Source organism: Alosa pseudoharengus, unplaced genomic scaffold (assembly GCF_046254945.1).
Source record: "Alosa pseudoharengus isolate Yale_2024_CS ecotype anadromous, Long Island Sound unplaced genomic scaffold, YU_APseudo_1.1 YU_APseudo_1.1_scf_14, whole genome shotgun sequence".
Lineage (NCBI taxonomy): Eukaryota > Metazoa > Chordata > Actinopteri > Clupeiformes > Clupeidae > Alosa > Alosa pseudoharengus.
Genome location: NW_027468609.1, coordinates 5279353 through 5306937, shown reverse-complemented (window position 1 = coordinate 5306937; position 27585 = coordinate 5279353). Strand labels below are relative to the sequence as shown.

Below are 27585 nucleotides of genomic sequence, written 5' to 3'. Positions count from 1 at the left end.
CTTAAAAAACATGAATAATGACAGATGTAATCCATGACTTCACAGTACTTGGCCGAACTTAAAGACAATGTAATGATCGAGCTAACAATGTCACCTCTTCTCCGGCAGCTGTAAGCCAGTGGCCTCAGAGCTTTGTCTTGTCATATGGCTAGAGGGGTTACGACTAACACTTCAAATCAGATGCCTCAGCGTTGATTATGTTGATTCTATTTAAAACAAAATATAACTTTGAATGCACTAAATCATCATTAATGAATCATAACTGAATCATACATGACCTCAATCAGCTCCTGAGTCGTGAAACATCCCAATATTTATTCATCCCAATATTCAGGCACTGTTTGAATGTGACTACTAAAAGTATCCCACATAAACTGGCTAACAAGATGGAGTGGCATCATAAGATGTGTGTTATTGATGTGTGCTAGCAAAAGATGTCAACATGCTCCAGTATAATCACAGCAGCCCTCTATAATGTGTCACTATTATGCCCGAGGACACAACCAAACAGAACAGTTATTAGTAAAATGATAAGGTTCAAATGCATCTTAGGGTAAGGCAAATCAAAGACACAAAACCAGACTTTGCTTAATAAAGAGAAATATATTTATTTACTTATTCATTTATTTTTAATATTTATGTTTAACCAACAGAGTAGTATTTAAAAAGGAGGAGCATACCGTAAATGATAAAAAATGTCCATTTTATGTTTTTTGCCTTTGTATTTCTTTAAATATTACATAAAATAAATAATTTATTTTCTTAAAAGCAGTCAGGTAAAGAAGTTGAGATATTGTTTTCTTAATACAGTGGCTTTGCTTGTTATGATAAAGGTTGTTTAGGTTCTTGTTTATGCTATGGCGCTAGTTTTACTAACCCACCCCGCCCCCCGCCCCCCTGTGCTGAATTCAGGCCTCTGTCTTGTGTCTAAAGCAAGCGCTTCCAGTCAGTGTTTGTAGAACTAGCTGTCCACTGCATCACAGAGCTGTAGTGTCAGTTGGAAAGGCTTCGTATGAGTTAGTAGAATATAAATAGAAAGTATCTGCAGACCAAACACGCACAAATGCAGGCAGGTGATGCACTCTCTGTCCATGGTCTCCGACTTCATGAAAGCCATAAGACGCCAGAGTTTCCCGTCATGATGTTTCTTCTTTTTTTGAAAAAAAAAAAAAAAAAAAGATTTTGCTTGTTCCTTGTCTTGGTCCAATAGTTTATCCGAACACGGCATTTGGCACAGAAAAAAAAAATGTGTCGTCGGTGATTTTTTTTTTTTCTCCTGTGCCAATAACTTAGTAACAACAAATATATGACATCAATCAAGACTCAACCTGTAAGAGTTCCTGCAGTCTCTTTCACATAGCTCCATCCATTTTTTAAATTTCCCACAAAACAACAACAAAAACTTTCAGAACAAGTCTGTCTATCAGTATAATTCTTATGACTGTTGGTGATTCGAAGTCTTTTGTCTCAGTGCAGTTGGGCGTTTTTTTTTTCCATGTGGACAGTGGGGGTCCGCCCTATGACTGGGGGTCCACAGGAATGGGGAGGAAGTGGGTGGCCGTGTTCTTCCTGCGGGTCTTCTTGCCCCGCATGGGCTTGCCGCTTACACTCAGGCCCACAAACATGAACTTCTTCTTGTTCTTGTGCTCAACAGACGCATACGTGTTGTACTTGTTCTCCTCAATCCGCTCTGTCCACATGCAATCCACACCAAACTCCTTCTGCAGAAAACAAATCAGAAAGAAGAGGGCAAATGTCAATGAACTAGCCAGTTAACTGCACTTTTTTAATTTGAGGTTTGGCCAGTGGCGTAAAACTGAGGCCAGATTCTAGAGATTTGAAAAACGTCTGTTGAATTCCCATGTAGTTTCAGACGAGAGTGTGCGATTACGAGGATAAATGCATGATTGGGTCCAGCAAAATTCTTTCATGACCTAACAGTGTTTGACACACTCTGGATAATATTTTGATGTGGCTCACTCGGTTGAGCATCCGCACGGAGCGGAGTATGAGTTTGAGAGAAATGGAATTGGTTATCACCCTATCATAGTTTCAAACCCCGACAGAGAGAGCCCCAAGAGCATGCGTCACATGAACCATTCCGAAACATCATCTCCTCTGCCAGACTCAGACTTCCCATATATATTTTTGTCCCATTTCAGGTAACGTTTATAGGGGGGTGGGGGTTGAGAGTCAGGGTGAGAAGGCTGGGGGTTTTGGGAGGGGGGGGGGGGTAGCAGCACTGGGAACAATGGTGGTGTGGATTGTATTCCCTGCCTTTGAATAGAAGGAAGGTCCATGCAAAAGAAGCATTTCGGGGGAGACTTCTGTGTAAGAGGGTTGTCTCGGCTTACTTTTGAGAAGATGACAGGACTCTCTCTCTCACACACACTCAGTTTTTTTCTCTCTTTTTCTCTTTTTGGCTTTAACTGAGGCAAACTTCTGCTAGGGGCTTATTCAGTGGCAGTGAAGTGGAACTGTCCGCTGAAAAAAAAGCTGCAGGCATTTTCAAGGGGCTCGGTGACATGAGGAGCCATGCAACTCTACGTCAACATCAAAGTCCCCGTGTGCAGCCAAGGAGCCCCCCACCCCCTCGCGGTCATTTCTTCATTGTTTTCACTAAAACTCTTAATCCTAAGAAAATACACATTATGAAATTTTTTCTTCAAATATGGAAATTAGTGTGTTTGTTTTTTAGTCCTTGCAGAATAATGGCCGTTAAAAAAGAAAGCGCAGTGTCAGGCTTGTCCTCTTTACGTTCAATTCTGCCTTAGGATCACATTCTTCATGAATACCATTACTGCTTTTACCACAGGCGTTCTACCACGCTGTTTATATTTAGGTACATTTTATCACTATTGACAGACTGAGATAGACAAGAGTTCCTTATTTTATCTCTAAGGGCATTTGGGACCTGAAACCAAATGTGAATTCTAAAGAAAAGTGCACTTACCGCGCCATACAGAGTGCCCTTCTTGGTGAGAGCCAGGTAGTTTGCACTGTGGAGTCCTCGGATTGCCACAATACCAACCTCCACTGACTTGATTTCAAATATAGCTGTAAAGTAAAACACATACGTTTAGAAAAGTTTAGAGTCACAAGGATTACATTTGCTGTGTTGTGATGGTTTCTGATAGTGACCATAAATACACCCATCCTCATCAGCAGGATTCAAATTTATTGACAATTAATCCCATCACATTTAATCCCATCATCCAGTCATTAAAAAAACAAAGTAAGTAGGTGGAAAAGAAAAAGATGAATGAAGGAATGAGGAAAAGAGAGGAAGACTTGATAGGCAATGACTAAATGCCAAAACTGACAGTGGTAGAGCTCACCCACAGTATTTTCAACTTTCCATCATTATTGGATTATTTCCATCATTATCCTTGATTATTGGAATATGTTTTAAAAACATAAATATATATAATATTCCTGCACTAAATCTGTTCTTCCTCAGGGCTAGATCCAGTGGTTTGGTGACAGTGTTTGGAAGTCTGGTTAGTTTACACTGGTCACTGCCAGTTTTCTGCTTCCCCTGTGGTCGCAGAAGATGCTCCCAACTCATGGTGCTTTTGAAATCCCTCGGCAGAGCACTGTTTTTTTTTCTGTTTTTTTTTTTAGTCGTTGCAGTTGCGCCGTCCCAACATGATCCCTCCTCATGCAACCACAAAGCCCAGTGCGGCGCGGGCTCCCTATTGCCTGGTTTGCGCTCGCACAGAACATGAACGAACGAACAGATGAACACACGCACACACACACACAACTGGTCCAGTTTATCACTGAACTGACACACATAAAGCCCTCTGTGCCACAGTTCTGTGTAAACACATGGTTACATACAAAGATGCATGCGTACACATACATATGCACAGACATGAATATGAAAAACATAGATTGTACGCACAAATAGAAAGAGATGTACACACACACACACTGTACATGCACACAATGATGTTCTATTTTGTTTTTATTCTGAAGCAAAATGGCAGCCTGAAGTGCCATATCAGCTTGCAGGCTGTAGTTCCGCTCAGCCATTATACCATTAGTGATTTGGGTTGTGGTAACCATTATGGTTTTCCCCCTCATAAAGTGAATTACATAAACCCATCAAGGTTATAGGGGATAAGCCAAAAAGCCCAACTGTGAAAGGAGGCGGTTTTCATTGTGGGCAGGTGGGGTGATCAGGAGAGCTTCCTGTACCGGAGCCCGAGTTCAGAGGTCACCAGATGACCTTTGACAAATCCAGGCATTTATCACAACGTGCTGAGATGTAACTCAGTGGCGTAGTCTAGTTAGCTGTAGTGGATATACTGTGATGTAGTAGTTAGCTGTAGTGGGTATACAGTACGGTGATCAACCCCAAATGTTAATACATATCCTTGACTACTGCGTAGTCCTGCGTAAGACGCCCTCTTCATATGTTGTGGGGCGCCCGACGCACCACTTTTCTAGGTGCTCTGGGTTCAGTGGCAGGGACAGGAGACACTGGTGAATACTGAATACACTGAGTAAGATAATAACTGACTGCACAGCAGCGTGTTCAGCAGGCCGAGACCAAAACTTCCTCTGGGATATTTGTACATTTTTCTGTTTCGACATCATTTGGCTATCCACTTTGCATATGATGTGAATACTGGGTGAATCCACAATGTTTTTTTTAATAATCATTCCCTATCTAATTTAGACTAATTTAAAGGTCCAGTATGTAGGAAATAAGGGAAAATAAACTGTAACCATTCCAAAAATGATCACCATACTCTATGTTGTCAGAGAGTAAGGAAACACGATGAATTGAAGTAATGGCTTATTTGACAACATTACTCTAACCCGTAAAATCCTGTAAAACCCATGAAAAAAAATTAGTTACGGGGCGGAATCTCTTGGAATTTTCGTTTATGTTTTGAACGATTAATTCTAGAATAGCGTATTAATAATGGGCTAGCGGGTCCTCCTATTTGGGTTGCCAAATTAGCAAAGGCCAACTGTCAACAGCTGTCAGTTGTAGTCATGAACGCCTACGAGAGGCAGGCAAATTTCCCAAATTAAAACAAGAAACAAATTAAGTGGACATCGGAGGAGCTTCCTGAGATGGTGACGTCTTCGTCAAACAAAGAATATCAAGTCTGACGCAGAGCTGGCCATATTTCTCCACAACAGGTAGCCTAGGCTAAAGTTCATCTGCATCGCTAACTTCAGCTAAATATGTTACGTTGGTTAGAGGTATTTTTTGTTTTCACTGTTTCCGTAATGTGTAGCTGGGTCATGGTTGGAGAAACGTTAAAGCAGCTGCAGGTCTACTAACGTTAGCTAAGTCTTCATTACATCTGGCAACCCAGAAGAGGCTCGCGTCTAGTAGTCTTGAGAACGTTCACCAGTGTTTTGATTTTGGCCTACAGAACGTTTGGTAACAATCCTACAAATCGCACCTTTAATACTCATATGAAGGCCACTCTTTCTGAGCCTGTAACGGGAGCTCTCAGAGTAAGCCACGCTGGACACTGGTAAATGCTATTTACTCAACTCACAGTGAGCCACATTATCAAACTGTGCTTGACATACTTAAAGCAACACCAAAGAACTTTCCCTCTGTCGCACGCACGCTATTTGTTTATCCAGCACCGGCTTTGCAAATAACAATGTCCACAGATATGGTAGAATATGTTGCATGATTTATGTAAGTGCGATGTATTGCGACATCAAACGCAAGTCAAATTTGTAGTTTCTTATGTCTCATTCCATCGAACTACAGATCCGCTACCCGATCTGGCAAACTTACATAGTGTGGTTATAGCCGATAGGCTGCGAAGCGAATGCAATAGTGCCGTTCACCCTAGTGTTGTCACGATACCAAAATTATGACTTCGATACGATACCTGCCATAAATATCACGATGCTCGATACTAAAACGATACTACGGCGAAATCCTAAGATATCTGGAGGACTCATACCTCCTCCAAGTGTATAGAGTCATTTGTGTTGAATTCGGTGCACTTTTGTAGTGTGCAGGTCAATTCTGGGTTCTAAACTTCCTACATAATTATTATTTATTTACAGTCAGTAAAATAGTAGGCCTACTTTGTGTGATTAAGTCCTTTATTGTTTGTTATAGTTCATTTACATTGTGTTGTGTTTTGGCAATAAAGTAGCTTTAAATAGCCAAACTAGGCTAGATCAAGGTCAGTGTTCAATTACTGCATGCAAATCACTGAATGCTATGCAGAGAGGCCTAATCTTTAGGCCATCTGATGTACAGTATAGGCTACCCTAGGCCTTCCCGTGTTCATGGGATTTCTTTGACAGTTGCAAAGGGGAAAATGTGAGGATAGTCTTCTTTGAGCCCAGTGTACAAGTACGACGTTCCAACCACTCAGGTCTTCGTCAGATAGGCCTACACCATTACCTGTTGCAATATATCTGTGTGCATTCCTACATTACGTCTATTTCTTTGATAACGTGATTTGCTATCACGTACTGTAACAATAAGCCGCTATTATTATTAGGACTCAACACGCTTTGGTGGTATGCTGTGGGCTTTAATTAGCGGTCTACATGCCATGACAAATAATACCAGTAGTACTGACCGAACATGATAGATCGTTTACAAGTTATGGTAATGTTATTCTGGCGTGAACATTGCGCTTTCATCACGTTAGCACCCTATGATTACAGCTCGTTATGTCTCGTCAAAATGATTACAGCTCGTTAGCCTATGTCTCGTCAAAATTCATTGATGAAGGAAGGTTCGCTTTATCCCAGAGAACCATACTCGTTTCACTTAGGCTAGACTAAAACATAAGAGAAGAACTTGGCACTAACCATGTAGTCGTGTTTTCTATAGCATATTCGTTAACCTGTCGTTCTTTGAACTCGTTAAAAATGTTGGGATATGTCTGCGAGGTGTTTAGCCAAGTTCCATGCGTAGCCTACTGCTTTTAAATGACTTTGAAACATATTTTACAAACGGGCCTCTGTGTACCTGATGACTTGCCTTCACTATTCGCGATGTATCCGAAATAGTTGCAAATTTCACTGCACCTTTTGTTTTATCCACAAGGCCTAGAACTGTCGGCAAAGAACTATGTTGACGTTGGCTGCGCACTCACTCACTCAGAGCTGCCTGCTTGACACGCCCACTTGCCTAGATGCATGCAAGGAGCAGTGAGAGCAGCAGTTCACGCAGACACAGAACGTTATTATTTTAATAAAGTATCGATTCTAAAAATGTCTGAAATCGTATCGTTTTTTGCGTGAAGGCATCGTGATACCTTTTTAGTATCGATACACCGTGCAACACTAGTTCACCCTGTTACAAGTTGATGAACCACTGAAACGATTTTGGAAACATTATTTTAAGGTACAAAAAACTCTTTGGTGTTGCTTTAAAGGTCAAAATAATTGAGATCTTTTCGCTTGATCTCTAATGGCATCAGTGCTCAGTCGGGTTAACCTGTGGGCTGCTGCTGTGTAATCGGCACCTGTGAAGCGGTGACACAAGCGCCGTAAATGCCGCACAACTGGGGGATTAGGCTAGATTTGGGAGCGCTCCCTCTACTCGGAATCAAGTTCCCGGCATTGAGCAGGAGGGTGTGTGTGTGTGTGTGTGTGGTGGGGGGGGTGGAGGTCGTAAGGGAATCTGGTCTGTTCCCCTCTCCCCTCCCTCGCCTCAGGTTCACAGAGCCCCGAGAAGGAGAGAGATGGAGGGATGGAGAGAGAAAGAGAGAGGAGGAATGAGTGAAAAGAGGGTGGGCGTGAGGGGGGGGGGGCAGAAACTGGATGACCAAATCAGTGGGATTAGAGGAGAATAATCCCTGATCAAAGAGCTGCACCCCCGGGCCCCCAGCGCTGAACTGGCCAGATGATGAGAATGCATGTGGATGCTGACACACAAGAACAACAAGGCAGCAAACAGATGTACAGATGTTCATTCAGACAAGCGACACACGCATGGGAAAGCACACACATACGCTCTCACACACACACACACATAAATGAACAGACACACACATGCACACGTTTGCATCTCCCTCCAAACAAAAATATTCACCTTCATGCTTATTGTACACAAATATACACACACCCGCAACCAACAAACACACCTGTTGAACGGGGCAACGAAACATTGACATCCACCTTCTAGCGGATGGCAGGCCTTTGAAGGCAACCATGTCAAAGCAGCTATCTACGCCCTCCTCTGTCAAAGCACCTGTTTTAGACGTTTGCCTTGGCCCGTTTGATGTGGTTCAGCTGAATCAAAACACAGCAATTCTTTATGACCCCCTTGCCAGTCACCTGAACATCAACCCTGTCCGCAGCCGCCGAGTTGAAAGGCAAGTTTTGCAACAAAAGGATAACATTGGGGAAGCAGAAAGGCAACACTGGGATCCGCTGTGGGATCCTGGCATGTTCAGACTGCAGTAGAAGAGCCTTGTACTACTTTTAGCTTATTTTTTTCTTCTCTTTGTCTGCCTTCTCTCTTTCCATCTGTGTGTGTGTCTGTGTGTGCGTGTGTGTCTGCTTGCCTTTGGCACAGAGCCAAACCCTTTACGTTTTGGTTATTTACTAAAAGCTGACTTTAAAGAAATAGTCCAAATGTTTTATGACCTTATACCTTAAGTGCACAAACCACAGTTTTCTTTTTCACAAGAAATAAAAAAGCTGGGTGCTTGCATTTTGGAGTCAACATTTTTCAGACATTACCTCGAACACCTGTATGAGTAACAGGCTTGTGTACAGTTTTATGTGCCATATTTACAAAAGCGCACCATGTGGCCATTTAGCAGTCAGCCGCAAATGTAACAGACACCCTGGAGAAGCCTTGCAATGATTGAGATGACTTTATCCCTTTTTTTACCGGAAAGCTGATTAATTCAGAAGTGTATTTTTGGCAAAACAGGTGCATTGCGATGCTTACAGTACATGATGAATCATTCAATTCCAATGCCAAGTGCTTTCTATTCTTCTCCTTGCCACCCCCTCTAATCCAAGAATTTTATCGTGGCACATGACTGAAAGAATAAAAATGTGTACAAATTTGTTTTACGGTGCAGCACAATCCTAAAGTGTGTCCCTGTTTACTGTATGTCTCTTTCTTCCATTCCATTCCTTTAGTGCAGGGGTCTCAAACACCCGGCCCGCGGGCCAAATCCGGCCCGCGTCCGGCCCAATTCCGGCCCGCGACGTATGTCAAAATAATAACGTAATCCGGCCCTTGAGACTTTTTAATTGCGACAAACAACGATACTGATTAAAATAGACGATAGTTCCAAGTACGGTGACAAATCTCATTTGTACTCTGTTCCACTATGTGCTAGACATCCAGAGCTTCATTCAAACCCAAAATCGCTGCGCAAAGTTTTCAGGAAATACTTGTAGGCTATTACACGCGAGAAACACAAAGACGTGCATTTGTAATGACGCGGAAGCGATGCAGGCCATAGTGTTGCATGAATTGAAGCAGAAATTAAGCAGAAATAGGCCTACACCAAATGTTGAAAAACGTTTACGTGTGATGAAGTCTTAGGTAGGCTATGTTATTCACCTATTCTAAATCTGAAGGAGAATATCCTTTTGGAGATTATGATCGATCGTCTATTGAATGGAGGTGCGTATGTGTGTATACGACGGTGTCCACTAAGCATACCATGCTTATTTCGACCCTCTGCCCAACATAGCTTGGAGGTTGCGGTGGTAATCGTGATGATGGTGTCCGTAATGGATGTGGTACAGACAGCAGGGCTAGTAGAAATAGGGCTCTAAACTACAAAGTCACCCGCAATATGATGCAAACTTCTGGGTACTCAGATTACCTGCGAACTGATTTGACCAGAATACTTTATTGTAGGCCTTGTGGTTTAGAAACCATATACATCTTAGGTGTTGGTATACATCTTAGGTGTTTTCCTGTTAATTTGTTGTGGGTAATATGAAAAAAGGAAAGTAGCCTAAACCTGCTCAAATATGTTCATCCAGTATTTACTGAAAGGTGCATAATTTGAGGTGCTTGCCATCCAGTAGCAAATTAGATGGGTAAATTTACCCCCTTCATAAACTTTTGTTTTACTCAAAGATTTTTACATTTACAGTAGGATTTTATCTCTGACCACTTTCAAGCCATGGCCTTTTGAAATGTTTATATAAAAATCCAATGGTGTTGCTTTCCTAACCCTGACGCCTAGTTTGCCAGGTTTAAAAAAAGTTATGAGAGGAAAATATTTTTATTTGCTAGCAGGTGTCTAAAACTAGATAAAAACACTGCACTTTCTGTTTGCAGTTTTGTGTGGTATTTGAAAAAAAGAGCATTGCATTTTCAGAAATAGCCGGCCCTCCAATCAGATGACATTGGCAGAATTGGCCCCCAGCTCATTTGAGTTTGAGACCCCTGCTTTAGTGGCATCTCAGCTTACAGCTGCTAACAGTAAAGGAAGCCCAGTTCGTACATGTGTTCAACCTGCAGCTTTCCCCACTGCTATAGGCAGCACATATGCTTCCCCCCCCCCCTCTCTTTGGGTTAGCATCCAGCAGACCTCATCCCCATGGTGCCCCCCCCCCCCCCCTCTTTGGGTTAGCATCCAGCAGACCTCATCCCCATGGTGGCTCGGTCTAGACCAGGTCCTTTGGTGGTCCACAGCGGACTGTCTGTGGTCTGGTATGTGAGCTCAAGCGCACCACTCTCTCTCTCTCTCTCTCTCTCTCCCCCTTTCTCTGCAGACCTGGCTTCTGCTCCAGGCTCTGTTGGTGGCCCCAGCTCTCTTGGCAGGGTGACAGGGCTCACGTTATCGCATCTTGTGATAATTACGAAAACCCCGCAGCCTCGTAGCTGGAGCGCGGGGGCTTGCGCCTGCATGGTCTCCCTCCGCGCACAGGCCTGAGACGCTTGAAGGTGGGCTGGGAGGGGTAGTAAGGAGACCCCTATAGGCCCCTCAGGTCCCACATGCGCTCATGTGTTTGGGGAAAGCTGAAACGATATCAGACGGGCGGGCACGCTTGGAGATCTGCTGTGCATGCAAAGGCATTCATGTCATCTTTGGTGTGTTTGGGTGTGTGTATGAGGGAGGAGGGAGGGAGGGAGGGAGAGAGAGAGAGAAAAGAGAAAGAAGAAAACAACAGCATAGAACAGAAAACCAAAAGATACAACATATATCGAGAAAACCAAAAGATACAACATATATCGAGAAAACGCAATGGAGTGAAAGAGGGATATAGACAAATAGGCCAAGAGACAGAACCAATGAGTAATATCAACCTAAACCCAGAAAAACGTTATTTACCGTTCACCTTTACGGCAACCCACCCCACCCTCTCTGTATGGCTAATAGTCCTGGGAACCCTGAGGTGTGTAGCCTGTGACAGACATGTCTTTTCAGTTAGCCCCCTAACACCCCCCCCCCCCCCCCCCCCCCCCACGCTCCCCACAGTTCCTGGGCCATAAAGGCAACACAGAGGCTCCATTAAAAGTTGTGATTACCAGTGACCCCGTGTTGCCTCCTGATGACAGTCACTTGCACCTTTGATCTGGCCTCAGCAGGCCCACGGCTTCTAGGGGCTCTGGGCCATCACTGAACGGCTCAACGTGGGCCAGGGGGACTAACCACACTCCCCCTCACACACACACACACACACACACACACTTCCCCGCCTAAAGCTTTTCCTGCTTCAATGTGGTAAGGAGTGACTTTTTAGATGAATTTGAGTTCAGGGGGGGTTGAGGGTTGGGGATTGGTGGGGGGGTCTGTGAAAGTGTTTCCGCAGTTTATCTTTGAGTCTTTTGAAGATTTTTTTTCACCTTTTTATGGCAATAGTTCGTTGTTCACTCTGGCAACGGTGTGTGAGAATGAAGCCGGGAGGGGGGCGAAAATGGCACAGGGTGGCTGTAAAATGCCTGTGTTGTTTCAGTAAAAAGAAAAATCTCCGGGCCACACATCATTTGACTTTGGACCTTAATGATGCATTTTTCGGGGAATGCTGTTCCCAATTGAGCTCTTTATATTTTCATATTGTCTGTGCTGATTCACTGCAAAACTAACAGAACCAGTCCACATTCCTTTGATGTTTGCCACAACAATTAATTCCTTTCCCCCCTGGTAAAGACCTCTAACTGCCCAAGTCTGACCAATGTGTGAACCCCTGTACAGTTTAAATATATACAGTACAAGTAGTAAAATTAGATATATAAACCACTTGTAGTTATAGCATTCACAATGGTACATGCACAGAGTGTGAAATCATTTGATCTGCACAATGCAAAGCCTGTCAGCCCTGAAGATATTATCGTCAGTGTTTCATTATGTGATTCAAGAGAGAGAGAGAGCCAAGCCATTTAAGCAGGGTGAACTGTTTCTGTGCACAGCATCAGAAACACAAGTGTATATACATAGGGGAATTTTAAGGCGTGTTGGATCTATAAGTTAACCCTGAGGCAGGAAAAATGTCTTCCTTAATGCAATTGTAGACTCACAGATCCAATTCCATTGAAGTGTTGTGAAACAACTGTGTACTACGGGATGTGCTTTATAAAAACATCTGTGAATGTAGCATGATGTGGTGTTGCATACTGCATACCATATGAGTATGGAGCAGTGATCCCCTGCTTTGCATTGACACGTGCCAATTTGTTGAGGGAGAGGTGAGAGACTGCTCAAAGCATGCTGTTTCCATCAAAACTGAGCACATGTATATCTATCTTTAGTGTCTGCACCTCTACTGTGTAATATGTTACCTTTTCTTAGATAGCCTATTGGTGTCCATTACATCAGAAATACATTGGAACCATACTGTGAGGCTGTATGTAATTTTGAATCTGGCCATAAAACACACACGTTTTCTTCAGCGGGAGAATAAAAAAAATGCTGCGTATTAAATTGGTTTTAATGGCCAAACTTTTTTTCTTCCAAAAGATAGCATTAAATTTCTTTTGGGCAGAATGTCAACATTCTCATGGTTGGGTATTAGCTTACCAGCTGAATCATTTTACCACTATTTGTTTTGTCATTGCAGCTTTGGCTCGCGCAATTCTCTGGCGGTTTGAAGAAGAGAGTATCGTTGAACTATAAAGAAAATAAAAAATCCCTTGTGACTAATTTTCAACATACTCCCTGTGCAGTGTTTAAGAAAGGATAACAGTAACAGTGATATTGCGGTTGCCTTAGATTTAAAACCTGTACTAAAATGTCAGAAAATTGATGCTCCAAGAGGAAAATGTGGTCCTGGAGAAAATCCTTTTATGACATGGTGTGTTAGCGGAATCTTAATAGTCCAAGAGTGAAAGCCATGATGACAAGCTAAACTCATAGCATCAGTAAGTAATCTCCTCATGTAAACAAACTTATACATTTCATCCCTATACCACTTGTGTCAAATTGAGAAGATGCATCCCTTTCCACTCAGAAGTAGTTTCACCGTAGCACAACAGCTTTGTTATGCTGTGCCTGCATATGACAAAGATTATGACCTCAAGTCAGCAAATCAGCCTGGTCTTGTGTAAAAATCCAAAACATACATGGGCGCACAAACACACACACTCTCACTCTCTCACACACACACACACACTGGCGCACAGACGCAGATACACAGCCATGGTCACACATACTCACGCAAATCCACACACACATGCAATCACACAAACACACACACACATTTGCATTCACACTCGCACATACACACACACTGTGTCGGTAAACAGACTCCAGCCTTCTCTTAAATGTCAGAGCAGGCACCCATCTGAATGGGCGCCGGAGCAAGCCAGTGTGGGAACGTGTTGCATTAGTGGCCTGTAAAGTTATGGTGGAGGGGCGGGTGTAGGGGGGCAGCAGGATCTGTGACGGATAAGATCCAGGGCTCCTGGTCCCGCCACCAATTGCCTTAGGACAAGCAAGCCCCCCCACCCTCTTTCTCCCCACGCACACACTCCCCCAGACTCCCTGCCTCTTGCGCACGCAATGTATAATTAGCCAGCATTCCTGCCTACCTCTTTTAAAACAGGCCGACCAGATGCGTCCCTGGTCAGATCGCTGGTCTCACTTCGCTACCTTTGATGGTTCCATCTGACTAACCTCCTCCTCCCTTCTCCTCCCAAACCCACCCACCCACCCCCATCCCATTTCAGCCGCCTCCCCCTCCATCTCCCCTCACCAGTTACAGCTCCACTCCACTGGCTTGTACTGGCTCTGGAGGGAGTGAGAGAGATACTTGCTGGAGGTAAAAACTCACCCCTTCTTCTTTTCCACTACAGCCTGCATTTACACCACGTCCCATTAAACAAGATGGATGTCCGGTGTCTGAGAGTGTGTGCGGCACACTTCGAGCAGACAGGCCCTCCTGCATGTTGGCCATGGGGAGTGTGGTGGTGGGGCCTGTAATGAAGCGTGGGGTCACCGCGACCGGGGCTTGGGCCAAAGCTCAGGCTCACAGGATGCTGAAAGAGGGAATAGATGCTGGGGTGGTCCGTTTTACCCGATGGCCAAAGTGTTATGTGAAAATCTTATTGAGACCAAATGCTCATCCACCTTCCCTGACAACATAATCAGTTCTGCAGTGCACTGTTGGCTAGTGGCCTGTCTCTGGCATGTGGACTACCAGTTTATTGCACATTCACCAATGCAGGGTAGAGACTACAGCCCTTTGTCTTTGATGCAAGGTAACTCGGACATTAGTCTTCTATAACATAAACACACCATATATAAACATGGTGCTTCCAGGCTGTCTCGTGCATGTTCTTGGTATGCTTCTCAACACATGAAGCACCACTTGAGGGCTGTTTAGCTGGTCCATGTGCTCTGAGTAGGATAAATCTCTCTCTCTCTCCTCCCTTGCTTTCTCTCCCCCTCTCTATTTCTCTCCCTCTCTCCTCTTTTATCACTGCATTTATATATCCCTGCAGTGTGTCTGGCAGGCGGCAGAGAGGCCTTAAAATTAAATATCCATGTTTGGATCCAAAAGGGAAACAGAGTTTGGATAGGTGGCTGGGATGGGCTCTTTCACGACTCTATGGACTCCTCCGAGGAGAGCTGATCTGTCTTGAGCCTCTCAACATCTTAAGATCAAGCATGTCTTCCAAAATTTACAGAACAACATGCATTATATTATGTGGTTTTGCCTATATTGCGTTCCCATACAATTAACAGATTCTGCACCATGACCTCACTAATAATACAATTAATACAGAAGAAGCTCAAATGGACTCAAATGGATTCTTGAACCTGGATTCTATACAGCAAGGGCAGAAATGAGGAAACCCTGTGTAAACCCTATCTGAGGTTGTTATCAAAACCCCACAGAGAAGATATTGTCACCAGCAATAGAAATGAATATGACCAACTAAGATATGAATATGTCTGGAATAATCAATCTGCATACATAAATGATCACAAACATGAATCCTTCCACTGAGACATAAACCTCAACCTACCTCTCACACATGGAGATTCATGCATAACATTCAGAGACACTCAGGCATGTACGTGCATCCTCCCCTGCCCAAAGGCTTCACAGGGCCTCAGGCACTAAGCCCTGAGAGTAGGAAATGTTCTCTGGATGTGTTCTCGGTGTTCTGGAGAGAACAAGACCCAGCGCTGGACAAAAAGAGTTCATTGACGACGACTATAGTTTACAGAGAGTTCAAAGCCCCGGCTGAGTGACAGAGGAATGAGATGGCCACTCGGTTCAGCGGAGTTATGTCAATGTGGTCCGCTCGATAAATCTGTGTTTTATTCAACCCAACCCATCCAGACAATCCTGCGATTGTGTGATTGACGGATGGGCGACTGTGACGGGCGAAAATCAGAGCTGGGCAACAAGCCCTGGGCTTTCAGCGGCTCAAAGCGAGCCGAGATGCATGAGACAGGGGTTGGGGGGTGGGGTGGGTTAGGGAAGCGACTGTGACTCCGAGCGCGACGCCTCAACTTCCTGCGGCCCTCTTGAGTCTGGTCTAATAGAAACCGCATGGAAAAACACGTTCAACCTTCTTGCACTGCGCATTTGAATTTCTCAAACCGAAAAGCTATATCGGAACATAAGACCGCACAAAGCGAACCCAGTTTCCTATTGGGGTCTTGGAGTTATATAAATAAGAAGTTCAGGCGAGTTCAGTTTAGAGGAAATTCAAAGAGGATTCACCACCTCTTGCTCAAGACATGTCAAAGCTTATAAACCAAACAATAACGCCTTTGCCAATCAGGGGGCGGTGCACACACACACACTCTTTTTCTGCCCCGTGTCTGTTAGTAATCATGGGAACCACGACGATAGTGGGGGGAGACAGTGGTGTTCCTTCCCAGTTCTCGCCATGGCAGAAATGGTCGTCACTGCTAAGTAATGAGGTCAGGGGTTACATATACATCTGGTCCTTCATACCTCTGAGGTGAACTCTTGGCCGGGTAGAAAGAAGGCATTAAGTCGATAAGAAGATGCTGAGTGTCACTGACCTAATTAGTATCCCCCATGATGAGAGTTTGTCTTTGCATGGGTGAAACTTCTGTTGTCCTCTGATTTGCTCTGGTCCTGCTTTTCCCTTGAAAGAAGGTACAGGACTGAGAGAGATTTTTTGGAGCACCTGGATTTAGAAGATAAACATGAACCTCATACACAGCAAATTCAATCAATCTCAGTCTTCTCTGATCTTCAAACTGCTCAGCCTCATCCACAGGTCATTGAGATACTGTATCTCAAATGGCATCAGATAGATTAAACCACAACATTGGAGAGAGAGAGACCCTGTGGGCAGGGATCACCATGAGATGCTCTCTCTTAGGGCTTTCAGATATAAGTATAACCTCCGGAGTATATGCGGAGGTTTGTCAAACGGAGGTCCTACCCTTTGGATGATCAGAGCCGGACAGTAACAGAGCACATTTACTTGAGTACAGTACTTGAGTACAATTTTGAGGGATCTGTACTTTACTCGAGTATCATTTTTGGGGAGTACTTATGATTTTGCTCAAGTACATTTGACAGGCAAATATTGTACTCTTTACTCCACTACATTTCGATCCATAACCGTGAGTACCAGTCACTTCTTCTAAAAAAAAAAAAAGGAAAAAAGAAAATTCTCAGAAACCCTCAATTTGTTGTTTCCCTCTCAAACGTGATTGGATTGTGCAGGCGCCACTGATTGGGACAGCCTATCAGCAATCACCTTCAGCTTTCCGCCAAAGTCAACTCCATGGTCAGATTTAGATAAGACACGAAACCATGGACGAAACAATGGATGAAGACGCAGCAGGTCCATCCCGGGAATGTGCCAACCTGTGGCCCCACCTCGCCAGACTATTTCAACTTTCTGAACAAGTTAATGATAGTTTTCGCTTCAAGTGTTTCAATTACAAAATAGTATTTTGTATTTGAAATACGTATTTTAAATACATGTATTAGAAATACTGCCCATCCCTGTCAACATGGTAAAAAGATGAAAATGACTTGATTTTACTTTCAATTCCTTTTACATTCTCCAAGGTATTAACATTTTTTATAACTCCATGTAGGACGTTTCTGTACATAAATGTAAGCACTGTGGCAGTAGTAATGCAATATTTCGAAAATGTAGGCTACTCTTGTACTCTTGATACTCAAGTACTTTTAAAAACAAGTACTTCAGTACTTTTACTTAAGTAGGCATCTGACTGTTGTACTTTTACTTGTACTTGAGTAAAATTGAGCAAAGCGTATCTGTACTTTTACTCAAGTAATAAAGCTGTGTACTCTGTCCGCCTCTGCGGATGATTCAGATATGATGCTAACCTGCAGACCTTATACTGACCTTATACGGACCTATGTGTGAACGACATACACGCACATTACAGAATCTCTGTGTGGTTGTCGAGGGGTGGGGGCTTGTAGAGTTCACAAGAGGCGAGATATGACACAGAATATATGCGGCCGCTGTCACAGCTGCTGTTTGTTTACAAAGTGTATGTAGGTATGTAGGCATTATGTAGGCTAAAGAAGAAAAATCTATTGTGCGTAGGCTAATACTTGAAGTAGTCACGTAAGTGTGCACTTGAAATTGACCTACTGTACAGTATTTGTATGTGTGCTTCGAATAAACACACCTGTTTTCAAAGTTATGTAGCAGAATTACTTGCCTATGAAACCCCAAATCTTCGTTGGAGAGAGCATGCATGAACTTTATGGTACCAGCCAATTCAGTAGGCTAACTAAAGACTTCAAGGCCATCATATACAACATTTTAAAGCAACAAACAAAATACTAACATAACAGTGAAGTGGTTCGTTTTTTCATGGTTTATTTTTCCAAAAGCATCCTCTCCCCATGTGTCTATTGCATTTACGTAAGGAGCTTGGAACAAAGTTGGGTTTTCTTCGTTGTCATTTTCTCTAGGCATATTTATGCTCAACAAATATCAGCGAGCTCAGCAGTGAGGTCATGAGAAGGCTATCAATGAACAGAAAACCGACCGTGTTGGCTAACAATTTATTAAATACTCCTGTTATTGTCGTCAACAACGTCGCTGTAGGCTACTGCCTTTTCAGCGCCTTCTGCTTATGATGATTCGGTCTTTTGAATTCGTTTGGCCTTGCGATGCAGTTGTAGGCTACTTGCCGTTCCCTTCATGTGTTCTATCACAATGCTGTCTGCCCTCATGGACAGTAGCTCCATGATGTCTGCATCTTTCCAGGTCGGAGATTTTCTGGACAGCACTATGCCACTCCATCATAACACTGGCATTTAAGTCAGATTTAACCACATGGACGCACGAAAGAAACGTCACCGACACGCCCTCTCACTAGGTGTGAATTTTAACCGCATGTTCTACGCTTCGTTCAGACACAGAACATTTACATAATGTCTGGAGGAAATACTAGGGGGGGAGTAGTAGAACAACCGGCTAAATTCGGACTTCCATATGACCGGTTATGTCATTCAGATATACGGCCCCACCGTTTAACATCCGCAGAACCTCCGGTCTTACACGTAAGTCTGAAAGCGCTTTCTGACTCCTCGACCACTGCGGCCTGGTTTTGATAACTTGAACTGCGAACAAACTGTTTTTTGTCCCTTTGAAGGGGTTGATTTAAAGATGGCCTGCTGGAACACTGTAAAACTTATTTTACTGGACGTGATGATGTAACACACAACAAGAGTTCTATGAAAGAATGGGGGACGAGGAAGACACAAACACAATAGGACAGACAGAAATATTATGCAATGCTGTCTGCTTTGTGTTTGATATGTTGTCTGGAGGCATCTTTTTCCCCCTAAAGATCCAAACCAATGAGCTAATTCAGACCAAATGACCACAGAACCACCTTGACCACCAGCGGCCAATAATATAAATTAAAAGAGCGGTTAAAATAAATTGTTTAAATACCTGGAGTAAAACCACAGCAACGTCGTTCATATACCACCATCCTCACTGCACATCACCGAGGCTTCATAAAAAAATGTCCTGCATTTTGAAGATTCCTCTTACAGAAAATCTGTCAAGCTATTTATCAGAGTGAGAGAAAGTCTATGAAGATGCTGAGGTCAAATGGAATGAAAAGAAACATTGACACTAACCTTTTGTACATCAACCACTCCCCATAAGTCACTTTTATTGCTTGTGTGGTTGGGATTTCCCACGAGGGCCATAAATGGGCACTATAACCACTGAAAAAGGAAGAGAGAGAGAGAGAGAGAGAGAGAAAGATGGAGAGAGAAGGAGAGAAGGAGAGAGAAAAATAACAGGCACAAGAGAGTGCCATCCATGCAGCTGGGACGGGAGCCGTACTTATAAATTCACACGTTCGGAACACATGGCCTTTCCATGGCCAAAGTATGGTGTCAGTCATGCGCCGCTGATTATACACACTGTGGCTAGAAACTGCCTGAGCCATCAGTTGTCAGAAGGCAGGAAATAAAGAAATGTTGTGGTGACCGAATACAAAAAACCCCTACAGAATTATTGTTTTTAATTTGCTCGCAATACATGATTTTAATTGCGTCTTGTTATGTTGCACTGACGGGTAAAATAAACGGAGGGAACAGAGTTATTATGCCTCTGCAAATGTCATGAGTTGCAGTCCAAAGAGAAATTTACAGTGAAAAAACTTGGTTATTGCTCAAGGCAGGATCACAGCTTTGAACGGTGTTATTTTAGAATACTAGTGCGTCTACAAATCATAGACTTGCTTTTATAGAGGCAGACGATGGTCAAGTACAGTCTGTCGAGCATCAAACTAGACGACCTAGCCAAGATGTTAGCACTGATTTTCATCTTCTATGCTCTAATGTTTGCTTGCTGAATGGGGCTTGTTTAAAGATGATGATTGATTCTCTCTTGAGGGTCTTCAGAACGTGTATGGTAGTTGATCCAGTGATTTCCACCACTAGTTTTCACATCTGCTCTGGTTGGCTCATTGCTTTACAGTGGTCTACATCTCTGCTACCTGTACCTCTCTAAATGGTGAACTGGATAATCAGTGTGTTATGCTAGTGTTTCCTCTACAGATACACTAATTTCCTCTACAAGACACTAATCTAATCTTATCTTACCATCTGACTTCAAGCATTTACATCTACTATTAGGAGTATCTCAGAAGTATCTCCTGTGGTGGTATTTATAATTATTTTCTCGTCCTCTTAGTAACACATTCCATGTATAAAGGACCAAAAGTGCTCTCCATAAAGTGCACCTATCCCCAAATTGCATTTCACTGCCTAATCATTATCGTACATCATACATTAGAGGAGGGATATGGCCGTATTGCTGCAGTGTCATAGCAACATTCCCCTCTACAAAGTGAACCGTGTCTGGGCACACTAAGCAGTGAGTAATGGAGTGCTTCAGCCTCAGATGTATGATGCATGCAAATCTCCTGCCATTATTGAGCCCTCGCAGACTGCCCTCCACATCAGACTCACTCGCCTCTCCTGCAGCCTGACGGGAGCAATTGATTTTGGCTCTGAAACACCTAGCGCTAACAAGGATCATCTGTACCCGTGATTGACCAGCATTAGATTAGGGTGACCCCGAAATGGGGCGGGTTGGGGGAGAAATGGCTGTCGGCCTGATTCTCTCCGTTTGATGTGGGATCCACAAAACTACAAAACTGATTGGGGAGAGGACCTGTGTGCTCCGGGCTTTTTTGTGATCCAACCGGGAGTTGAACCCTTGGCTGCAGTGCCCTCAATCAGAGCTGTCAAGCTGTTAATGATGCTCATTAGGCCCCTTCTCCTTCTGAGCAGCATTTAACTTTCAGCTGCAGTTTTTAAAAAACTCTCACCATAATGATCAAACAGGTTCTGACTCATGTTTTCGATTTACCATTAAGTGCATGTTTTTTTTTTTCAACTTTTTTTTACACAAATGACCATGTTCATTTCTTTTGTTTTTGTCTTTTTTAAGACTTTCTTTCTCTATCTTATATTCCTTTCTTTTCTTTTTCTTTTTGTGAAAGGCCATGCAGAACAGAGGTGCACACCACCACCGGTGCCATGCTCATTCAGAGATATCTTAGGGGAGACGAGCTTCCGAGAGAAAGAAAAAACAACAATGTGATACTGAGCAGATGGGTTCTGAAAGGGAATCGAACAATATGGGTAGGATTGGATTTCAAACAGCACATAGGTCTTTTGTGGAAAGAGGGGGAGAGAGGCAAAGAGGGAGAGAGAGAAAGAGTGGAGGGGGGGGGGGGACTAGGGTTGAAGTGAGCTTCGTCAGAATGTTTAAACAATACCTCTGATTCAGGAATTGCAACATCAAACCGCCAAGCCACCTTGTCACACCAAATCCATCAAATGCACACAAGTAGAGTACACATCTGCACACTTGAACATTGATTTTTCTTGATGTGACTGACCAGGGCGCTAACACTTAAAAGACCAGACACCACTAACACCCCCTTTCCCCCTACCTCCACCCCCACCCGAATCTAAGCCATCCGGCTTTAAACAGATATCACAGACTCGTTAAAGACCAGACACAGGGTCTAAATTGTCCTTGCGGTTTTGTCCGCGTAGACATTACATGGCTCTTTTAATTAGCACACGCTCTCATCTTCCTCCTCAGACCCCCTGAATGCATAAACAGTGAGCCCCCGTACACACCGACATCAAAGTCCCAGTCGTCTGCGCGCTCAAACAGCCTGCAATTTGGAAGGTAGGCGCTCTCCAGCCAAGCTGTATGATCCACCCCCCATCCCCCCACCCCAAGCGTAATGACATGGTATTAGGACAGGAGCTGCTGTACAAATTGTAATCCATAAAATGGATGGAGGGCCCCAATAATATGTTAACATGGAACATTACACAGTATGAGACGGCCTCTAATTGTAAATCATTTTTGCATAGCAGGGACATGGGCTTATGACTGAATGACTTATGACTGAGGTGTTGCTCAGCCTCTGTGGGATACACTTCTGGGTGAAAGGCGACCCAGTGAGCAGTTCATGGCAGTTGAATGGACTGTTCTTAAGTTTTGTTGAAAAGACCAAAAGTTCTGAAGTTGAAAAGCAGGCTGGAGAGGATATAATGGGAGACTGTGTGAGGCAGCAACCACCTACAGTCCTCTGCCATCTCGTCTGCATAGCTCATTAAGCTTTGGCATCATTCTCAGGACTCCATCATCCGCGTTTATGACTGGACAAATACACAGAAAACACCACAAACACACATACTGTACACACACACACACACACACACTGATGACCTTGCAAAACGTACCGCACACACAGACAGACACAGACATACGCACACACGCACACACACACACACACCTACAGTCATACAAACACTAACCACAAACGCAGACATGCTCATCCACCCATGCATGCACACAAACACACACACACACACACACACACTGCTAAACACACATTTCTATGGGGACAGACACAACCAATGAATTACCAATTTAGTCTATACAGTCAAAACCTCTCACGTACTGTATATTTGACGATAAAAGCTCTTCAAAAATAATCTGATTATACCAACAGTATCTTACTCAGAGGTTTTCATACAGTTTATCTCCCACTGTGAGGGGGATTCACTAGGTGCAGATTGACATGCCAAATTCTCTCCCTTCACTTAATTCATCATTCCCTTATGGTTTACAGTGTTACTCTGCAAATATCGCTGTTCTGACAGACTCTGGTTCTGTGTGCGCGGCTAGATCGGCACGCATTCTTTTCACACGTTCCCTGTTTTGTTTTGGATGTTGGGGCAGCAAAAAGGCAGCTCTCTCAGGCGCCTGCGATCGGGCGTCTGATTTCTCGGCAAATACACAGAGGACGGCTTATCGTATCACTGTTGCGCCAGGAAAATTCAGGCCCAATCTGTTTCACTCTTTCCTTTTTATTTCCCGCACCTCTTTTTCCTTTTTTTTCCATTCACCCAAAATATCTTGATGGAACCAAGTACACCGAGAACACTGCTGCTACCTTGTGGGCGCGAGGTCCTTTCGCAATCGGACAAGCGAACCCAGCACAAATGAGCGGGAAAGAACGGCAGGGATCTAATGTGTTTTGGAGAGATTACTCATTCACCACCATAAGCAGCTCCTCTCTCTCACCCTCTTTCTCTCCCTCTCTTTACCCCCCCACAGACATTCCAAGGCCCTAGCCACACTTAAGATGTTTAAAGTGGATGCAGCCGGCATGTGCATTCCCCCTCTGATACTTGCGGTGCATCAGGCGGGAACATTATTGCCAGTACGGCCTGTGCCTTCAGGTCACTGTGGGAGCTAATGACAACCGCATTATATTCACATGTGGTAAGTCACTGGCAAGGACTCCAAACATGAGGGTGAGGGGGCGAAGGGGGCTGGTACAGGATGGGGGGTGGGGTGGTGGTGGTTAGGTTGGGGGTTGCTTTTCCACCTCTGAAGTTGAGTCATATTGCGCAGTACAGAAATAAAAAGTGAACTTACTTACACTTACACTGTAACACATTTGGGCACACAACATGCATCAACACACTAACATGGGAATTGTGGAGAGACGAGCTGTTTGAATGAAATCTCCTGCAATGCCTTGCTCATCTTCTGTTGCCACCCTGTGCTTCAGTGGTACTGTACAAATTTGTGATTAGCAAACTTCACTTTTTTGCAACTTGCAAAATTTGCTGCAATTAATATACACTATGTTTAATTGCCAGATGCCTGTATTGTGCATTCACGAGAGAGAGAGAGAGAGAGAGAGAGAGAGAGAAACAGAGAGGGAGAGAGAAAGGAGGCTAATTGAAATACCTACAGCCATGTCGCACTTAAGCCCAATGTCTGAGTCTCTGCGTCTGAAATGCTGCCCCGTGCACATGGGCCCCATATGTCAAAAGCCTTTTTTATTAGGGCAATGTGCGCCCAACACACACGCACGTGGGGGGGAGTGTGGTAGCCAGGTGCTGTGCTGAGCAAGCGAGAAGGGGTGAGGTGGGATGAGATGGGGTTGTTAGTGGACAGTTACCAATAAGAGAAAAAAAGTGCATGGTACCCAGAGAAGTGTTGAGTTTACAATTAAATGACAGTGGAGGGAGAAGGGACATATTGTTTACATGTGGTGTAAGACTGAAGCAAGCAGGAACATGTGTGTGTGTGTCTCTCTCTGTGTTTGTGTGTGTGTGTGTGTGCGCGTGCTTGTGTGTGTGTGTGTGCGGATATGTGTTTCATTCTCTGGCACAAGCCAAGAATTTGTTCACTGAAGTACTTCACATATCTGAAGGCTGAAGTGATAATGGTATAAAGTAAGCATCGCAACCCAGTGATAACAATAACCATGGCATTTTGTCTCATCCCTGAGAAACTCCTTTTGTGTTTGTTTGAGAGCAGAGGGCTCCTCTGGTAATATTTAATTGTTTCCAGCAGAATTGCTCCGAATGAGAACTTTGCTCTGAAACTTTAAGCACAAACATGCCGTGGTGCTTGGCTTTCCAAGGGCCCTGCACTGCACACGCAAAAGCAACTCCAAACAGTCCGCCTGGTGCCCACTGTAATACCAGGTAAGGTTCTTATTATCTGTGGATGTTTGGGAGTCAAAAGGGGGAAAAAAGTAAAAGGAAGAAAAAAAATCAAAGGAAATGGGAGGGAAAGCAGTGCCCATTCTAGTGGAAAAAATACCCCCCCACCCCTGCCTCTATAGAACCCACCTGTGGGAGTGGGTGAAAGTACACCGCAATCAGTTACGATACATGCACATGAAAATTAGAAATGGGAGAGAGAGAGGATGAAAAAGAGAAAGACAGGGAAAAAGAGAGTGAAGACAAAAAAAAACTTTTACTCACTGAACGGGTCCTTGTCATTCTTGGTGCCATTGACCTTCCCGTTTTTATCAATCCTGAGAAAGAACTTCTGGTAGGAGAAGAGCTTTCTCTTGCGGACATCCCCCTGCAGATGGTCGTAGCTGCGCACATGCCGGCCCACCACCGCCGTCGCAGAGGACGCGCCGCTGCTGTTGTGGTGGTCAGGGCTCCGGGGCGAGCGCGTGGACCTGTGGCCATCGTGGCAGGAGGCGGCGGGCAATGCGCTCAGGGCAAGGAAGAGCAGCAACAGCAGCAGGACGCAGTTGGACGAGGAGGAGGATGGGGAAGATGAGGATGAGGACGACGAAGGAGATGATGATGATGAAGATGAGAAGAGGCAGGACAGCGGACCAGAGCAGGCGACGGCACCTTTAGTCACTTTCCATCTGCACATTGTACTAGAGAATGGACGAGGACTGGGAAGAGCCTCACAGAAAGGACCATGCTGGAGAGCTGGATGGGAGAAAGGTGGAGGTGGTGGTGGCCGCAGCAGCGGCGGCGGAGAGCGGAGACTGCGGCCGGCGGAGGCTTCGCTCGGGACGGACGTTGCGGCGGATGAAACTGACCCGGTGGCGGCGGCTTGTTACGCTGGCTCTGAAGTTGAAGCGGGTTCCCCTCGTGTCCGAAAGGAATGTGTCAACATCCATAACGTGGGGGTGCCTCCGATGGTGAGGGGGGGGGGAGAGTACCGTCACCTCTCACCCTGCTTGCTTACTCCTGTCCCCCCTCCAAGGAGTTGTTCTTGCTCACTCGTCTCTCTTGTGTAAAATCCACACAGGAACTTTTTTGCACCCCTCTGATGATGAAGTGGTGGTAAATGAGGAATAGATGGAGAAATGGAACACAAGGTAAAAAATGTCCTAAAGCAAATATTTTCTGAAGAGACAACAAAAAGGAGAAAATCTAAAAAAAAATCAAAAAAGATCAAATCTGTTCTAAATGAAAAACTTAGGACAATCCAGAGTTTGTGAACGAGGGAGAAGAAGAAAAAAGGATCCTTGCTCTGCTCTTGCTTTTCTTCAGCGGGCTCTCGCCACTGCTCCTCTGCGTGTGTCTCTGTCCGCTCTCCTTCTGTCCCACTGGGAGTGTACCTCTCTCTCTCTCACTCACTACCCTCCCTCTCTCTCTATCTCTGGCGGTGCGTCCCAGGCGGTGTGTGTGTGTGTGTGTGCGCGGTGCGCGCGTGTGTGTGTGTACAGCCGATCTCTCCCTGTCGGTCTGTAAACTGACTGAGCCGTGCCACTCTTCTCACCTTATGTATCCCGCGCTGGCCCCCAGATGTAATCTCCCTCTGCTAATAGGCAGTCTATGAAAACCAGTCAGTTGCCTTTGATGGTCTAACATGTGCGTGTGCGTGTCTCTCTCTCTCTCTCTCTCTCTCTGAGTGTGTGTGTTTTGTTTGCTTGTGTGTGTCAGAATGAAGGGGTGGGGGGATAGAGAGGGGCATTTCTCTCTCTCTCTACGTCTCTCTCACTCCCTTTCCCCTAGCACCTCTCTCTCTCTCTCTCTCTCTCTCTCTCTTCCAGCCCCTCCTACCAGTGTAAGTTCCATTCAGGCTGTACGCCTGTAGAGCGCTTTCCTCCACAGAACAGGTCTCCTGTCCACCCCTCTCTCTTTCCTTTACTCTCCCTCCCCTCCTCCCTCCCTCCCTCTCTCTCTCTCTCTCTCTCTCTTTCTCTTTCTGTTCTTTCTGGCCTCCTCTAATGCCCTGCTCCCTCTTGGCATGTGAGTTCTTATCTAAGACACCTGGAGCTGATTGCTGTTTATTTCCTCATTTGCACTGAGTCTTCCCTTGTACTTTTATCTTTTTGTTCTTGGTGCTTTTGAAGAAGTTGTTGTCTCTCTGGTGATCTTGTGTGTGTGTGTGTGGTTTTTCAAATCTGTTGTCTCTTAATTTTATGTACTTGAGGACATTTTCCGTCAGAACAATAGCAAAAACATGATAAACTGTATGTCAGAATATCCATTAGAGTATGAGAAAAGCACTCAAAAGTCATCCCCCCTTTTAAAAAGAAACATAAATCTACTGCTTCACTAGAAAGACCAAGAAAGACAGAGAGAGAGAGAAGGGGGAGAGAAGGAGAAGATCAGGCGTGTGTGAGGGGCTGAGAAAACGAGAGAAAGCTCCCTGTCGTGTCAGAGAAGCTCGTCCACCGGTGGAGTCTGGAGCATGGGTCTGTTGTGTTTGTTGTTTAATTTCCTTTTCACATTGTCAGACAAAACCATATCCCCGGTCCTCTCCATTCCCCTGCCTACCTATTGAGCAGCTCCTGTTTTCAGTGGTTTCAACATGGCCAAGCTCTGCCACTTGCCAAGGAAATGTCATCCATATCATGCTCCGAGCGGTCTTCCATTTGC

At 44.5% G+C, this 27585-nt stretch overlaps 1 protein-coding gene across 1 annotated transcript; it reads right to left on the bottom strand.

Moving 5' to 3' along the window:
* Window positions 1-583: 583 nt before the first annotated feature.
* Window positions 584-26590, bottom strand: fgf10a (fibroblast growth factor 10a). The gene is made up of 3 exons (XM_076283533.1): window positions 25210-26590; window positions 2954-3057; window positions 584-1721 (listed from the first exon to the last, which is right to left on the bottom strand). Exons 1-3 carry the CDS (start codon window positions 25619-25621, stop codon window positions 1518-1520), a joined length of 720 nt encoding a protein of 239 aa, XP_076139648.1. The 5' UTR covers window positions 25622-26590; the 3' UTR covers window positions 584-1517.
* Window positions 26591-27585: the final 995 nt, after the last annotated feature.